This window comes from Neofelis nebulosa, chromosome 4 (assembly GCF_028018385.1).
Source record: "Neofelis nebulosa isolate mNeoNeb1 chromosome 4, mNeoNeb1.pri, whole genome shotgun sequence".
NCBI classification, from domain to species: Eukaryota; Metazoa; Chordata; class Mammalia; order Carnivora; family Felidae; genus Neofelis; species Neofelis nebulosa.
The window spans coordinates 506,736-524,288 of NC_080785.1; the positions used below are offsets into that span (position 1 = coordinate 506,736).

At 44.6% G+C, this 17,553-nt stretch overlaps 1 protein-coding gene across 6 annotated transcripts in view; it reads left to right on the top strand.

The window, feature by feature from the left end:
- NCAPG2 (non-SMC condensin II complex subunit G2) overlaps window positions 1-17,553 on the top strand; it is a 68,127-nt gene that overhangs the window by 37,014 nt on the left and 13,560 nt on the right. For all 6 annotated transcript variants that reach the window (XM_058723622.1, XM_058723624.1, XM_058723620.1 and 3 more), the window contains 11 exons: window positions 1,810-2,032; window positions 2,261-2,358; window positions 6,902-7,075; window positions 9,573-9,643; window positions 10,622-10,772; window positions 10,891-11,064; window positions 12,325-12,441; window positions 12,528-12,668; window positions 13,107-13,206; window positions 14,563-14,750; window positions 17,007-17,147. In XM_058723622.1, the coding sequence (XP_058579605.1) occupies window positions 1,810-2,032; window positions 2,261-2,358; window positions 6,902-7,075; window positions 9,573-9,643; window positions 10,622-10,772; window positions 10,891-11,064; window positions 12,325-12,441; window positions 12,528-12,668; window positions 13,107-13,206; window positions 14,563-14,750; window positions 17,007-17,147 (1,578 nt within the window). The remainder of the gene's footprint in view (window positions 1-1,809; window positions 2,033-2,260; window positions 2,359-6,901; window positions 7,076-9,572; window positions 9,644-10,621; window positions 10,773-10,890; window positions 11,065-12,324; window positions 12,442-12,527; window positions 12,669-13,106; window positions 13,207-14,562; window positions 14,751-17,006; window positions 17,148-17,553) is intronic.

The window sequence follows — 17,553 nt, forward strand, 5'->3', positions numbered from 1 at the left end:
TCAGTGCTGGAGTTAGTTGGCAGTGGGCTCTCTTCTGTGAAGATGCCTGCCCCTGGCAGGACAAGGGCTGAGAACACTGTCCTCTCTGTGTGGCTTACTGCTGGAAGCACGGGGGTGCTATTTGCTTCCCCCGGTACCAGTGTGAGTAGAAGTGTTTGGCGTAGGGCTTGGGCTTAGTTATTGTCTTTACTCCAAAAACTTTTTCAGAAGTACCATGAGGTGTCTGAGCAGAAGTGTCCTCGGACATTTCTGGGAGAAGTGATCAGTAGCATCAGATGCTCAGAGGTTTCCTGTAAGGGGAGGCGTGAATATGTTCATCTGGATTTTTAATAGGAGGTCATTATGATCTTGGCAAGAACAAGTTCAGTGAGGGTAGAAGCCATGTTTCTATGGGTTGAGGTGTAGTGGGTACGTAGAGGCGGGTTCCAGGGTGGGAGGTAAAGTGAGCTGCAAGAAGACAGGAAATTCAAGCAGAGTTTCATGGGGAGGCTTTTTGTTTTAGGGTTTGGAATGAGTTGAAAAATACTTAAATGCTGATGAGAAAGATCTAGCTGAAAATACTGGAAAGAGGGACTGGCTGTTGGAGGCAGGTCTTCGAGGAGCATGCATGTCATGGTGTCCCCACTAGACAGGTGAGGAGACCACCAGATGCCAGCTGAGAAGTGACTGGGACAGGATTTGAACATTTCACCATGAGAATCTATTTTCTGTCTACTAGTTTTTCTCTTGTCTGGAGTGTCTTGCTTACAAGTTTGGCCCTTTTCTGTAGGCGGTGGACAACTTTGAGGCTTTTGACTGGGGGGCTACGGGACAGTTGTGGCTGTGCAGCAGCTGTAAGGTGGGCTGGAGGAGGCCGGTGGTCATCTAGGCGAGCTGGCACTGCAGAGGGAGGCAGGGATGCGCCAGAGGGTGCTGCCCCCTGTGGGCAGTGGACCAGGTACCGCTGGGGTTCAGGGGTGATGCCTCTGTTCTCCCCGGTACGGAATGGGGTGTCCACTTCAGCTTTCTGTGTCAAGACTGTTGTAAATTTTTCTATACACTTTTCACATTAATGGGCTACAAGTTATGGTGTTTTAGGAAATTTTTAAATTATTAGACTGATAGTCATAGCTATCATTTGAGAGTTTATACCGAGCATGATACTGATTAGTTATGATTAACCCTCTCAACAGTGTTCTACTTGGCACCTTGTATGTCAGTGCTTCTTTTTATATTTTTTTAAGTATTTATTTTGAGAGAGGGGGAGAGAGCGAGCGGGGGCCGGGTGGGGGGGGGGGAGGAGGAGTAGAGAGGAAGAGACAGAATCCCAAGCAGGCTCCACGTGGGGCTCAAACTCACAAACTGTGAGATCATGACCTGAGTGGAAATCAAGAGTTGGACACTCAACCGACTAAGCCACCCAGGTGCCCTTGTCAGTGCTTTTTTTTTTTTTTTTTTTTTTTTAATGTTTGTTTATTTTTGAGAGAGTGCTAGTGGGGGAAGGGTGGGGGGACAGAAGATCCAAAGCAGACTCTGTGCTGACAGCAGAGAGCTTGATGTGGAGCTCAAACTAACCTAAACTGAAATCAAGAGTCAGATGCTTAACCGTCTGAGCTGCCCAGGTGTTCCTGTCAGTGCTTTTTAAAATATTGGTTTATTCTAATTTCTGTACAGAAGAGTCACAGATTCTGGTGTAGTCATTTGAAATGAGTTTTTTTGGAATAGAAAAATTAGTTCCTTTTTGATTTTGCTCAGGAAATTTTGCTTAAAGTATTTTCAAGATTATAGGGACAATTGACTATTTTCCTTCTGTGTATGCTTTATATATAGTTTTGGAAAATATGCCCCATGGAGCATATTTTGGTTCGTCTGGAGTCAGATTCCCGGCCTGTGTCTCGACGCCTGGTGAACCTCATCTTCAACTCTTTCCTGCCTGTGAACCAGCCCGAGGAGGTATGGTGCGAGCGCTGCGTCACACTGGTCCAGATGAACCACGCAGCTGCCAGGAAGTTCTATCAGCACGCCCACGAGCACACGGCCTGCACTAATATAGGTGCTGGACATTCACTTCTCAGTACTTGTTATATTGTCTGCCTGAAGCATAGTTAATGTTACTTGTCTTCAGTGTTGGTCATTTTAACGAGCTTCACGCTTGAATGCATTTCTTAATGATTTCCGTTACAATGATACTTTTGATTGTTTGGGATTATAATTTTACTATTAGAAAGATGGTTTTGTTGAAGAAACACAAATTAATTATTGATTATCTTAAACATTTTAGCAAAGCTGATTCATGTGATTCGCCATTGCTTGAATGCCTGCATCCGGAGGGCAGCACAAGAGGGCCACGAGGGCCATGAGGAGAGGGAGAAGGAGAACGTGAGTGCAGTCAGCTTGCCCTGGCCCAGCCACAGCTGCGGCCGAGTTATCTCGGTGAAGACTAGGCCCCGGGACCCATGCTCAGAGAGAGGCAGAACACTGGATCAAAGCTGGCATTCCCATGGAGTGTCATGTTAACAATATTTTATTTTCCATTTATTCCTTTACTATTGATAGTTCAACTAATTATTTTGGAAGGTCATAATTAATGTTTTTGAAAGAATTGCTCTGTATCCTTTGTAGTTTGTTGTGGGATTTGGGTAGTATTTAATACACAGGGAAGTTTATTACTGGTAACACCCTATCCCACATTTTCTTTGCCTTAAGGTTCTCTGTATATTTTAATTCAATGTAGGTGTAACATACACCTGGATTGGATTCCGGATGTTACCATATTTTATAATTAATGGGTAGTAGTGTTCTTAAGGGTTTACTGCTAGCCATTGCTGTAACAGTCTACTAGAAACATCTTGGGGTTGAATTTCTAGGAATAATCTTTATTTAGAATTGTCTTTTAAACAGTAATTAATCAAAGGGACTAGTTAGCTGCTATTTACTCAGAATCCAGAGTGACCCGATAAAAGAAATTTAAGACTTAGACATGTATTACTTATAAGCAGTATCTTAAGCTTATAAACAACTTTCATGCTTAGGTACATCTAAAGTAAAATTTGGAGGTAGTTTTATAGTACCCACATAGATGAGAAACTGGTCTTTAAAAAAAGTCACAGGCACCTGGGTGGCTCAGTCGGCTGTCCAACTTCGGCTCAGGTCATGCATGATCTCAGGGTTCATGGGTTTGAGCCCCACGTGGGCCTTTGTGCTGGCAGCATGGAGCCTGCTTCAGATCCTATCTCCCTCCTCTCTCTGCCCCTCCCTGGCTTCCCCGCTCATGTTCTCTCTCCCTCTCAAAAATAATAAACTTTAAAAAATAATAATGAAATAAAATAAATAAAAGTCCCAAAAGGGGCCTCTGGCTGGCTCAGTTAGGTGAGCATGTGACTCTTGATCTCAGGTTGTGAGTTTTTTTTTTTCTTCTTCTTCTTTTAACATTTATTTATTTTTGAGAGACAGAGAGAGAGAGAGAGAGAGAGAGAGACAGACAGACAGACAGAGTGTGAGCAGGGGAGGGGCAGAGAGAGAGAGGGAGACACAGAATCCAAAACAGGTTCCAGGCTCTGAGCTGTCAGTACAGAGCCTGACGCGGGGCTCAAACTCACAAACTGTGAGATCATGACTTGAGCTGAAGTCCGACACTTTAACCGACTGAGCCACCCAGGCGCCCCTAAGGGTTGTGAGTTCTAAGCCCCACATTGAGTGTGGAGCATACTTAAAAACAGGAAGTCATAAAAGACAATCTGCCCTTTTGCTGAAACATGGTCCTGCATATAGGCCGCGAGGAGAGGTCCGTGCATTGGTCTGACCCTGCCACACTCCCATCCTGTGTCTCACCACCTCTGTCTGACACAGGCCTTTTTCTAGGAGAGGCTGACAGGTTTGCTTGGGGCTATAGCTGCAGCCTGGCCTGTTCGCCGGCCTGATGACTCCCGGATGCTCCCTGGGGCCTCCTGAGCCCATGCAGCTGGAGGCCCAGCACTCCAGCAGCCCAGTCCCTGCTTAAACAAGTCGTCCTCAGTCCCAGTCAGGGAGGCAGATGTGGAATAAAGGAGAAAAGAGCAGAAAAGAGTGGGACTGGCTTTTATCCTGGCAGTGGGCCCTGACTAGCAGTTCCAGCCACTCACAGGCCTTCATGGCCTGGATTTGGGAAGCCTTCAGCCCAGGGCATTGGAGTTGGTTCTGCTTTTATGTTCGGTGGAATTGGAGTTCCTGTCTTCAGAGCTTTTCCCTCAATATACAGATTGGGCAGAACTTTTCAGGAAAGTGATCCCATGTCTGCTCATACATCTTCAGAACCCTCAGCTGGAGATGCCAGCATGGTGGCCTCACTCCACTTTTGCAGGGCACGTGGGGTCACAGGATGGGAAGTGGACGCAGTGATGCACAGGGAGCTGAGTGTCCTGGCTATGGAGCAAGCACAGCCTCTCTGTGGGCCACCCTCGCAAACTCACTCTGATGGTGGAAATGGTTTTGCAGAAGAGAAAAAACATGTTTGTGATTTATTAGTTGAGAGACTATTCCTTTTTTTTTTTTTTTACATTTTATTTATTTATTTATATTTTTGAGAGAGAGAGAGAGAGAGAGAGCGAGCGAGCACGAGTTGGGGGAGAGGCAGAGGGAGAGGGAGACACAGAATCCAAAGCAGGCTCCAGGCTCTGAGCTGTCAGCACAGAGCCCGACGTGGGACTCGAACTCATGGACTGTGAGATCATGACGTGAGCTGAAGTAGGACGCTTAATCAACTGAGCCACCCAGGCGCCCTGAGACTATTAAGTTTTTTAAATATTGAAGGAACCCCATACCTCTGTTATTAGAAACCTAGGTATAACTGAGAAAGCTTGCATTTTACAACATTTTGGGTCAGTTTCTATATTAGTAGAAAACAGAAGAGTTTAGAAATATGTAGGACTGTTATAGTTTGTGCTAGACAAGAAGCACACTTTGTCATGTGGATATTCTCATTCTAAGAATATCTAGGTAGCTAAAAGCAAAATTTTTGAAGTCATTCTTTTACTCATTGCTAACTACTAACAATCAAAGATGTTCTCTGCTAAAATAAAAAATTGGCTTCCTATTTAATGAAATCTTACTTAGGAACTTAGCACATTTTTGTGAAAAAGCAGTGGTGGCTTTTTCTTGAGACTTTAATGATAAGGCTGCTATGCTAAACATTGGAATGGTAAAAAGTAAAGTTAAATACAGAATGGAATTTTGTCAATCTGTTATTTGTATCATTCTTTCAGTAGTTTCTAAGCCTTTAGTAGTTTGATTGCTTTTCAAATTTGGCCATAGCTCATTCGGAGTGTTAAGTGTGTAATGAAAAATCTAGATTTATGTAGAAGCCACTTTTGCTTTTTCTGTGTGACCTCCTTAAGTTTCTTTTCTTTTTTAAAGTTTATTTATTTATTTAAGTAATCTCTACACCCAACATGGGGCTTGACCTCATGACCCTGAGATTAAGAGTTGCATGCTCTTTTGACTGAGCCAGCCAGGCTCCCCAAGTTTTGTTTTCTTTTAAACTATCTTTTCCCATTGCATTTGAGTAGATAGCATAATACCAGTACCTGAAATGAATCCTCTTTTGTAGACCCTTTTCTGGAAATTTTCTGTAGTGGTTGTTGGCAAGTTATCAGACTGTGTTTGGTACAGTCCCATTCTAGGGCTGGCTAGCAGACACCGTCAGTGTGTGTCCGAGCTGGTTGTGGCAGTGTGGGGCCTATGTTCCGTACAGAAGAAGACGTACCCAGAGTGCATTTGTGGTTTCAGTGGAGCACTCAGAGGAACACAGCGGTGATTATTGCTTACAGCCAGCATAAGCTCAGAAGATGTGAAAGGTGTCTTTTTTTTTTTTTTTTTTTTTTAATTTTTTTTTTTATGTTTTATTTTATTTTTGAGACAGAGAGAGACAGAGCATGAGTGGGGGAGGGTTAGAGAGAGAGGGAGACACAGAATCCGAAGCAGGCTCCAGGCTCTGAGCTGTCAGCACAGAGCCCGACGCGGGGCTCGAACTCACAGACGGTGAGATCGTGACCTGGGCCGAAGTCGGAAGCGCAACCGACTGAGCCACCCAGGCGCCCCTGATGTGAAAGGTGTCTGAAGAAGTCCACGATCGAGTGGGAGTTGGTCATCATCAGCCCTTATACCAGAGTTCGGGAGCTGGACCTACCAGGCCCACAGAGTGGAGTGCCTGGCAGACAGCCTGGGGTGATCTGATGGGGCTGAGTTTGTAGTGGAGTCTCAGTAGCAATCACATCTAAGTAAATCACATTTTACAGTTCTTCCCTCCTCCCGCAGTCTGTTCACATCAAAGTTCATGGCGAGAAGTAACATCTTGCGACTTAGAAGATATAGTAAAAAAAGAAGATATGGTAAAAGAAAAATATGTTCTGTACTCACGTATTATGTCCTTAAAGATAATAGTTTACATTTTTATTTTTAGAGGATTTTTTTTAATGTTTATTTTTGAGAGAGAGAGAGAGAGAGAGAGAGAGAGAGAGAGTAAGCTGGGGAGGAGCAGAGAGAGAGGGAGACAGAGGATCTGAAGCAGGCTCCACACTGTCAGCATAGAGCCCAACTTGAAGCTCGAACCCCTGAACCGTGAGAACATGACCTGAGCTGAGGCTGGACGCTTGACTGACTAAGCCCCCCAGGCGCCCCAAGGATTTTTAATTCATATAAACTGTTTATTGAAAGGATATAGTGTTAATTTAGCATTTACTTCTTGAATGGGTTTTTAAAGACCTTCACCTCTAGTAGAGATTTTCAAATAGAAGACAAAGTCCTTTTTAGGAAATGAAAATAGACTTGGTATACTTCACATTCTGCTTTAGGTCTGGAATTCTGGCATGTACTTTTAACGATAAAGCCGTTATCATAATGGTTGTTAAGATTTGATTCTGTCACAATCAGTTTATTTGTATCTTAGGTTCTGGACAAAACACTGTCTGTAAGTGATGTTGCATCCATGGCCGGTTTATTAGAAATCGTTGTAATTCTCTGGAAAAGTATTCATAGAAGTATGGAAAATAACAAAGAAGCCAGAGTTTACACCATTAACAAGTTTGCCTCTGTGCTCCCTGAGTACCTGAAAGTCTTTAAGGTAAGGCTGCTCACACAGCGGGCAGGCGTGTTAAGATTACATTTGTGCAGAATCAGCAGAAGTGCCCGGCACACTTACCTGTCTGGACCTAGTTTGTCATCTGTAAGTGAGGAATACTGACCCAGCTCTTACCTGGCAGGATAGGTGGCCTCTTGGCCTTTCTCGAGGGTGGAGGCCATACGTCTTTCAGCCTCATTTCCCCAGCACGGAGGGAAATGTGGGTGTAAGTGCTCAGCCTTTGTGTCTTTAATGGTCTGTAACACTATTTGGGAATCTAGTGTGGTTGGCAGGGATTGAGAAAGAGGAGTCTGCTAACACGATGCCATAGCCACGGAGTTTTGTGGGCACTTGTAGGCATTTGATGGCACACTGTAAGCAGATGGGTTTCTGAAGTGTTTGAGTTGTGTCTGCAAATAGAATCACATACATAACTTCTATTTTGATGAAGGAAACTCTTTTTATTTCTTGACTCTTTACTTCTTTTTTTAAAAAAATATTTTTTTAACACTTATTCATTTTTGAGAGACAGAGAGAGAGTATGAGTGGGGGAGGGCAGAGAGAGGGAGACACAGAATCTGAAGCAGGCTCCAGGCTCTGAGCTGTTAGCACAGAGCCCGACACAGGGCTCGAACCCACAAACTGTGAGATCCTGACCAGAGCCGAAGTTGGACACTTAACCAGCTGTGACTTCTTACTTCTGAGGGAAGTTTATTATTTCCAAAACAAAAATAAGATTGTGCTAGAAATACATATTTACTCCCAGTTATAAAGAAAGCATGATTTAAATATAGAAAGACCGGGGCGCCTGGGTGGTGCAGTCGGTTAAGCGTCCGACTTCAGCCAGGTCACGATCTCGCGGTCCGTGAGTTCGAGCCCCGCGTCAGGCTCTGGGCTGATGGCTCGGAGCCTGGAGCCTGTTTCCGATTCTGTGTCTCCCTCTCTCTCTGCCCCTCCCCCGTTCATGCTCTGTCTCTCTCTGTTCCAAAAATAAATTAAAAAAAAAAAAGTTGAAAAAAAAAAATTAAAAAAAAAAAAATATAGAAAGACCGTAGGTTTTATGAAACATCCTTCTCTTGCTAAATTTTACTTCTGGGCTCTTCCAAAACTGCTTATGTGACCTTGACCTCTTAGCTTTTCTGAGCTACGCTTCTGTGACTGTCAAGTGTCTGAGCTTCATTGTGCCCCTGAAATGCAACTGTGACCTGTCAGGAAGGTAAATAATCTAAATTGCCAAAGTTATTAGTACATTTAAAAGCTCAAATAATTACACTGGGCCATGAAACCAGCATTATCTCTGAATTCTCAGCAGATAACACAGAGGCCCATAGGGTACAGGACGAGGTGACAAATGAGCACTGCGGCCTGCAGGTATATAGGGACCTAAGGAAGGCAGCTAATTAATTCAGTTCCGGATGATTCAGGCAAGAGAGCTTCTCTGCCCTCAGTTGCTCAGAGAACCTTGTGGGCATCCTTGTAAGTGAAAAAAAAGTCTATTACTCAGAGTAGAATTAGCGGTAATTATCAGTCTACTTTTATAATATTAAGAAAATATTTTCTTCATTGGGAGTTGGGAGTAAGGGTGGGTTCATTCCAACTGAATGCAGATTACTTGCAGATCAAATTTTGATTTTGCCCTTGTTACCGTTTCATGTATATTTTCAGGAAAATTGTTATTTTTTTTTTCTGTTAGGATCCATCATCTCTTATTCTCCCAGCCAACCAAGAATCTTTTTTATTAAGTGTTCTTGATTGGGCCTGGTCCACTTTTTGTTATGGTGTCATCACAGTAATACTGGTGTAGTTAGAGCTTATTAAGTGTCACCATGTACTGGGTGCTGTTGTTGGCTCTGCCCTGTGTGCCCTACCCGGTCCTCCCAACAGCTCTTTCCCCTTTGGCAGAGGAGGAAACAGACCTCAGAGGCTGCCTCCTTCTCTGTGCTGTTCCAGCTGGTAAAACTGTGGAGTCCGATTGCACCTAGATTTGGCTTGGTAACTCTAAAGCCTGTACATTTTCCATTAAACTATTCTGTCTTCCCAAATATATTCTGATTATTTTATGGAAAAATTATTTTCTGACTAGTTTCATTCTCTTGACATTTATTTTTAGGATTCTGAGTGCACAGAGTTAATTTTTTTTTCTCTCTCAACAGTATTGTGTTTAAAATAGAAGTATGTGCCTTGATAGCAAAGAATTTGTCTATTCTGGTTACCAGTGTATCCCTGGGATCTAGGTTGGCAACTCGTACGCAGTAGGTGCTTAATCAATATTTGCACAAATTAATACATCACACAAAGTGGTAAAATGTCACATAAAACTTTGAAGCTGCTTATCAGACATGAGGCTGAGCAGTAGGTCTAAGTGTCCCCGTGAGCACTGAGAGGAATGCTGTGGTTCCTACTGAGCAGTCTGCAGACCCTTCACCAGGAAGTTGTACAGAGAGCCTTTCACAACGTCATCATGTTTAAGTACCCTTTTTTCCCCTTTGTATGCTTTTAGGATGATCGCTGCAAGACTCCTTTATTTATGCTCATGTCCTTTATGCCAGCCTCTGCTGTGCCCGCCTTCAGGTATCCTCTCTTGGGACGGTGGTGGGGCGGGAACCCTGCCAGTCTTGTGCTCTGTTATTCGTGTGAGGTTCAGCAGATGGCCCCACTTCAGCTTCAAGCTCACAGCGGTGGCGGGAGAGCCGCAGGATGCAGTTTCCACTGGGCTCTGCAGTCGCTGAGGGATCAGAGCCCACGTGGAACATAAGCTGTGGGCTCCACCGGGTGGGGGGTCTGTTTGTCAAGCCTGCATGAGGGGCTCTGGAGCTGCGAGGCCTGCACGTCTGCATGTGGCCGCCTGGGCGAGGTGTGCCGAGGGCGCGGAGTGCATGTGGGCTAGGGGCCTGGTGTGGATGGAGGGGCGTGAGGAGCTGGTAGTTTCCTGTCAGCTGTGCCGGAGGACAGCCCTGTGGAGGTGGTGGATCGGATAAGATAGGTTATTGAGATTAATTATGCCTGTTTTTCTTTACTTTTTTAAAGGCGGCTGTCAGAAAATTTGAAATCACCTAAGTGCTTGCTTTTGTGGCTCGTGCTGCATTTTCACTGGATAGCGTTGTTCTAGAGTGTCAGTTATTATCTCAGCAAAAATGACTCATGTTAATTCATATTTGTGGAAAAATGGATGTTCTGATGCTAAACAAAAATTCTTTCCCAAGCACTAGGAATCTTTGCTCTAGGGTCTGAAAGAGCTGACAGAAAAGAAGGTCTGGGGGTCTCATGGCCCTGGCACGTCCTTGATAACTTAACACTTGCATCGGACAGCCTTGGCCTCCGTGTTCCTAAAGCTGTGTTCACATTCAGCCTTTTATGTTGGGACCGAGCCCGAGTAGTAACTGTGGGAAAGCTGTATTTATTCCTGCAGCGGAGAAGGTCTGAGTGTTCTATGGTGGGAAGGCCTTATGTACCCTCACTTGTTTAACTTTATTTTTTTACCTTTTTGAAAAGTGGGAAATTGTTAGTGAACCAATGTTAGGTCTGATTTTATGTATTTGGCATTTTCAGCTGTGGTGTGATTTCCACATTAAGAAACCAAGAGGAAGGAGGAGCAGACAAGCGCTATTGTACTTTGTTGGACTGTCTCTGCTCCTGGGGACAAGTGGGACACATTCTGGAACTCGTTTGTGACTGGCTGCCAGAACAGCCCCAGAGCAAGGTATATTTGTGTCTTGTTTCTTTAAAATTGCTGAATGAGGACACGTGTGTATTAGAAAATCATATGCTTTCCTGGGAACATGTGTTTTAATTGCCAGTTTATCGCTGTATTCTTTCAGAGTAACTCAGCATCTAAACGGAAAGTGCAGATCCACGATACACGCCCTGTAAAACCTGATTGGGCGCTGGTTTACGTAGAGTATTTGCTCACCCATCCAAAGAATCGACAGTGCTTGCTCTCTGCTCCCCGGAAGAAACTTAACCACCTCTTGAAAGCACTTGAAATGTCAAAGGTAACTTTATAGAACAGATGAGGAAAGTTGAGGGAGCCCATGCAATTAGGAGTGAAAAATAAGATCCAGACTTTTCATACTTAGAGTGTAAAATTTTTCTAGCTGGAAAGGAGTTAAGAGTTATCTAAGCCCCTCCTTCAATTTGTAGATGAAGACATGAGAAGCAGATGACTAACGTGGCGGGGGGTGGGGGGGCAAGATGGGGGCCAGTCACAGTTCTGGGCCTTCGGAAAACCCTGTTTCTCAGAACATGCCAGTCCGTAGGAAGGCTTCTTCCTGCCCTTCTCTTGCTTTACCTACTCTTACGCATTGATGCCGGAATACTAGTTTACCCTCACGGTCCTTGGCAAGCTTTTCCAGGAATCTTTGGAGAGTGTTTCCTGTGAATTCAGCATTTCCTTCTTCCTTACTGGCTTCTGGCCATATCCTCCAGCACCAGCCCTCAGAGACAGCCTCTGGTACTGCTGTGGAGTTTGGTCGGGCCAGAGGCAGAGCCTCCAGTGCTCAGCATGGGCATCAGATGACGAAAGGGAGGGAGAGGTCTGAAGGAGGAAAAGGAGGCGCACAGTCATCCAGGGAAGGAGATGGACCACGGCTGATGCCCAGGCATGGGTAGGCAGTGCTGGGATTTTGCCCGTGGACTAAGCTGAGCACTGGCTGTGCTGCTGTCCAAAAATTAAGGCTGCCTATGGGTTCTGGGAAAGACGGGTGGGGGCATTCCCAACAGGCTTTGCCACTAGGGGCACAGAGGGTATCCCCACCTACTAACGCTGATGGAACCTTCTCCCTCTTCATGTGACAGCCAGACACAGACTCCCATAAGCTTCCCAGCACTAAGGCCTTGCTCCTTTAGGGTACAAGGTTAGGGAGCTGTGGGCGTGCTAAGGCTCTGGCCCTTCCTGAGCACCGAGAGGATCATTCCTGGGAGGAGCTGCCTTTCTTCCTCTTTCCTCAGGCGGGCTGTCCTGTCCTGGTCAGGAGCAGGTCAGGATTTGCCCCAGGGGCAAACGCTTTGTGTGCTTGATCCTGACTATTCTTGAGCAATGACTATGACGAATTTTTACCTTGTTTTAGAAGGGGCAGGGGTGTTGGAAGAGAGAGAAGGGAAGACTACATTTCTCAGAAACTTCTGTTGTGTTATTAAAGTACCTCCACTGCTCCAGGGTGTCACCCTCCCACTGTAACTGTGTGTGAAGTTAGTCAGGTCGTCCTCACTTACACAGTGGAACGTGGCCACGGGTTTTTTTTTTTGTCTTGCAGGCAGATCTGGAATCAATTTTGCAGTCACCAGGTGGGAAACCTCACAACTTTAATGAAGCGATGGCTCTGCGAGCCTTCAGCCTCCACTGCCGGCTGAGTATTCATCTTCAGCACAAGGTGAGCGTGTGCCTGGCTGTGGCCCAGTACGAAGTGTGTTGGCAATACTGGTTCTGGTACTAATTTGTCTTTCTGTTGTTGGACAGTTCTGCTCAGAAGGAAAAGTTTACCTGTCCATTTTGGAAGACACTGGGTTTTGGTTAGAAAACAAAGTTCTATCTTTTATCCAAGATCAAGAAGAAGAATATCTCAAGCTTCACAGGGTTGTTTATCAGCAGATTATCCAGGTTAGAAGTCTTTAAACATGGAAACCTTCTCTTCAAGTTCGTGATGTGGTTTCAGATTTTATTTTCTATCTTAAAGTTGTAACTTGGATAGTAGTGTTGCTCTTCTTAAATACTCACAGTGTCATTTCAGCATCTAGAGTTTGTCTTTTCCCAAAACATAAACCATGTAATTTTTATGTAATCTTATACATTGCATGTAATAGGTGTTTAGTAATGTTTATGGAATTACATAAAATGGGTTTCCAGATTTCTTATGGAGATAAAAATGAGAACTAAAGTATCTTTATGAAAATTTTTCTGTAAAACATCTTTATTAATACCTGCCTTAAGAGATCATTAGTAGTACAAGCAGATATTCGAAGCTTTGCAAGGCTGGATTTATTCCCCTTTTTTGGCTTTCAGTAGCCTCTGTTTAAGGTAAATCTGTGTGTCTTACAGACCTACCTGATGGTGTGTAAAGACGTTGTGATGGTCGGCCTTGGCGATTATAAGTTTCAGATACAACTTTTACAATGGAGTCTCGGAATCATGCAAACAGGTATACTTCATTCATTAAAGAACATGTTTAAAGCAATTAATAACCAAACCAGCCCCTCCCTTCGTCACTTTGCTGATCAGGACTCTTGCTTTCAGGTGACAGATAGGCAATGCAAACTAGCAGATGCCAAAAAAGGAATTTACAGACTGATGCAGCTAGGGGGTTCACACGTGTCAGGGCGCCTGGGTGGCTCCGTTAGTTAAGTGTCCGACTCTTTATCTCAGCCCAGGTCTTGATCTCAGGGCTGTGAGTTCAAGCCTCCCATTGGGTTCCACACGGGGTGTTGAAGCCTACTTAAAAAACAAACAGAACAAAACAAAGGTGCTTCTGGTGTCAGACATGCCTGAGTCCACAGAGTTTTTCTCACGAGGGCCTTAGGATTCTCTTCCCTGTGGTTTGCCTAATTGTCAAGTGACTTTGCAGCATGGTGGGCTTGTGCAGTGGCAGCCCCCAGCCTGTCTGCTTGCCACATGGGGGATGTGAGTAGGGTTCTTTAATGCCCCCTCAGAACCACTGGGAAGTTGCTATTCCCCCAAGGACCTATAGTAACTAACACCGCGAGGTCTGTGCTTGCACACTAGGTACTAATTTAAATGTGTTTAGTGAGTGAGTGAGAGGTCGGCTTCCTTCCAGCTGGTCTGGGCGGAGCTGGACTGAGTGATTACCTGGAGGTCACAGCCCCATCACTTGATGGCATGAGGAGTGGTGCTATGATCCAGGCTTTCTCCCCTGCCTCTCATCAATGCGTAAGAGTAGGTAAAGCGAGAGAAGGGCAGGAAGAAGCCTTCCTACAGACTGGCATGTTCTGAGAAACAGGGTTTTCCGCAGGCCCAGAACTGTGACCTGGCCCCCGTCTCGCTTTATCAAATTAATGCAACACAGTAAAGGAAGTGATTTGGAAGAGAAAAACCACTGATAAACTACAGTGTTAGAAATTTAACAGAGTTGGCCTATGAGATTTGTAAATCACATTTTGAAAGTTCTTGGGCCGTCCCTCTCAGACTTAGAGCTGGTGTTAATGTTGCCATTACATGAGAAAATAAGACATGTTCTCTAATCCAGGTGTTCAGGGGACCAAGCTGTCTCCACGTGTAGTGAGCCTGGTTCTTAGTGGCTGAGTTAAATATGCTGTTACTGTTGTTGAAGGTATTGGCATTGTAATTAAAGGGAATAAGTTTTTAAATTTATTTGTTAAATTTTATATGTATTCAAATTTAGAATAATCTGATCAACCTGGTATTGGCTTACCAGTAACAATTTTAAGTTACCGTAATATACACGTGTTGTGTGAAAAGCGTAGTAATCTCAGCTAAATTTTGTGGTTAGATAACTGCTTTTTTCTAATTTTCTTTCTAGTGAAGGGATTCTTTTATGTGTCATTACTTTTTGGCATTCTGAAAGAGGTAACTGGAAGTTCCTTGATACAGAAACCAGATTCAGATGAAGAAGTTGTGACGCTGTTCGATACGGTCCAGAAAGTATTTCAGAAAATGTTGGAATGTATGGCACGGAGCTTCAGGAAGCAGCCGGAAGAAGGCCTACGGGTACTCCTGCCTTCCCGGGCCGGGCTGTCGGTCAATAGACAGCCGGTGTTTGCCAGGCAGACAGGGGTGCATGGGGATGTGTCGTCTCACACACGGGCTCAGTTAGCATTCGCGGGTGCGGTTGGGCTGTTGGGTGGGGTGCAACTTGGTGTGGGAGGTAAGTTACAGGGCGCTGGCCTTCAGGTGCTGCCCCTGACCTCCTTCAGAGCATGGCGTGGTCAGAGAGGAGGTGCCGTGCCGTCTGTGCCTGGCGAGGGAGGTCCAAGAGCCCACCTCCGACTCTTAGTCTTGGAACAGGTTTTAATGAGCCCAGCTCAGCAGGCCAACAGCAAGAGAGGGAGTCCTCTGCCAGGCAGGACAGGAAGCCCAGAACTACTTGCAACGGGCTTGTGAATACTCCGTTGTTATTTCACAGAGTTTTCCAATTAAAATATACTTTTGAGAATGCTGGTTTTGATTATTTGTAGATGACGAGGACTTTCCTCAGATGAGATACTGATTTCCGTCATAGACTACCCTCTCATTACCTGTCAGTGTCCCCTCACTGGGAGTGAGAGTCACAGAGCTGGAAGGGCCTGGGGGTCCCTTGCTGGTAAAAGCTTTTGTGAAGTAGGTTTCTTGAGTAGCCAGTTCATGTGGGAAATACTGACCCATGTGCCACACTTGCTTTACTCCTAAAATCATACTGTCATTGGATGGGGCCAGTCTTTGTTTTCTTTCTTTCTTTCTTTTTTTTTTTTTAATGTTTATTTTTAAGAGAGAGAGCGTGAACGGGGGAGGGGCAGAGAGAGAGGGAGACACAGAATCCGAAGCAAGCTCCAGGCTCCGAGTAGTCAGCACGGAGCCTGACGTGGGGCTCGAATTCGCGAACTGTGAGATCATGACCTGAGCCGAAGTCAGATAATGGAGCCACTCAGGTGCCCCCAGTCTTTGTTTTCTAAGTAGTGGTTTAAAAATGCAAATTAGCTATTCTTTTTTTTTTTTTTTTTTTTTTTTAAGATTTTACTTTTGTAAGTAATCTCTGCACCCACTGTGGGGCTTGAACTCACATCCCCAAGATCAAGAGTCCATGCTTCACTGACCTGGCCACCCAGGTACTCCCCAGCTATTCTTTTAATTTTTTAATTTTATATCTATATATAAGTTATATATATACATATAAAAAATATATATATATATAGTCACACACACATATATATATTTAATGTTTATTCATTTTTGAGAGATAGCACAAGCAGAGGAGGGGCAGAGAGAGAGAGTGAGAGGGAGACAGAGAATCTGAAGCAGGCTTCATGCTCAAAGCTGTCAGTTCAGAGCTCAACGCAGGGCTCGAACTCACCAACTGTGGGATCATGACCCGAGCCAAAGTCGGATGCTCAACTGACTGAGCCACACAGGCACCCTAAACGAAGTTTTAAAAAATGCTTAAATAGGAGGATGTTTATGAAGCATTGAAGAGTTTCATTTTTTTTCTGCTCTTTTCTGATAGAAAGTGATTGGTTTGTTGGCCACGTTTTCCCTAGCTTACCAGTTCATCTTTGAGTTAATTTGAAATGCTTCTTTTTTTTTTTTTGTAATGTTTATTTATTTATTTTTGAGAGAAAGAGAGCTCACAAGTGGGGAGGTGCAGAGAGAGAGAGAGAGAGAGAGAGAGAGGGAGAGAGAGGGAGAGAGAGAATCCCAAGCAGGCCCTGCACTGTCAGCACAGAGCCTGAGGTAGAGATTGAACTCACAAGCTGTGAGATTATGCATGACCTGAGCCAAAATCAAGAGTCAGATGCTTAACTGCCTGAGCCACCCAGGCACCCCAAAATGCTTCTGTTTTTGATGAGTTGGTTCAAGTGCTGTGATCTGTTTGTGTAGTTTAGTTTGTGCCAGAATCTTTTATTTTCTCACCAAATCTTTTACCATTGACTGTGCTCCTTCTACCAGAACACATGGCCTCATGGTCTTCTTTCACTGTTGATGCTGTATCTTTACTTTTCCTTTATTTATGCTGTTGGTCCTTCTCTTCTTGGGGGTTTTTGCATTGCTTTTGTTGCTATTTCCAGTGGGCTTCACTGCTGTCTGTCCTTGTCTAGCTGTGGTGCCTGAGAGATCGGAGTCAGTAATGGGAAAGGAAGGAGTGGGTGCTGATAACGGGCAAACAAGATTTGGGACTCCTCGACCCCTAGGGAGGACAATAGGAATGTTTGTCCTGTAAAGTGTCTTTTTTTAACCCCTGAAAAATGACTAACCTGGTGTGTTTTCTTGTAGCTTCTTTACTCAGTTCAGACCCCTCTTCATGAATTTCTAATGACCGTTCAGTCTTGGCATGCGGACACGCCCGTGCACCGTGGCGTACTTTCCACTGTGATCGCCGCATCTGTGGTGGAGATAAGTCACCGACTACGCAAGGTGAAGTCTGTTGATCCTGAAACTCTTGTGTCTGCTTTTGACTGTACAACATTCTATTTTCTACTGGCAGCACATTTTCATGTTTTTCCAAGTATTTTTTAAGAACTCAGAGTTTAGTAGGTAGCCTGCTTCTCCAGCTCTCTCCCCTAGTTTCCTAGCAGGCTTATGACTAGAGTCATGTGACTTTTGGGATGTTGTCATCTTTGACTAAAACCAAGCTAGTCCTTCCACTGTGAACTTTTTTTTTTTTTTTTTTTTCTGCTGCATTTTAGAGATCTACGTGAGTTGATGTATTTCTTGAGATTCTTCTCTCCTCAGGGCGCCTGGGTGGCTCGGTTGATTAACCATCCAACTCTTGTTCTCAGCTCAGGTCTTGATCTCAGGGTTGTGAGTTCAAGCCCTGACT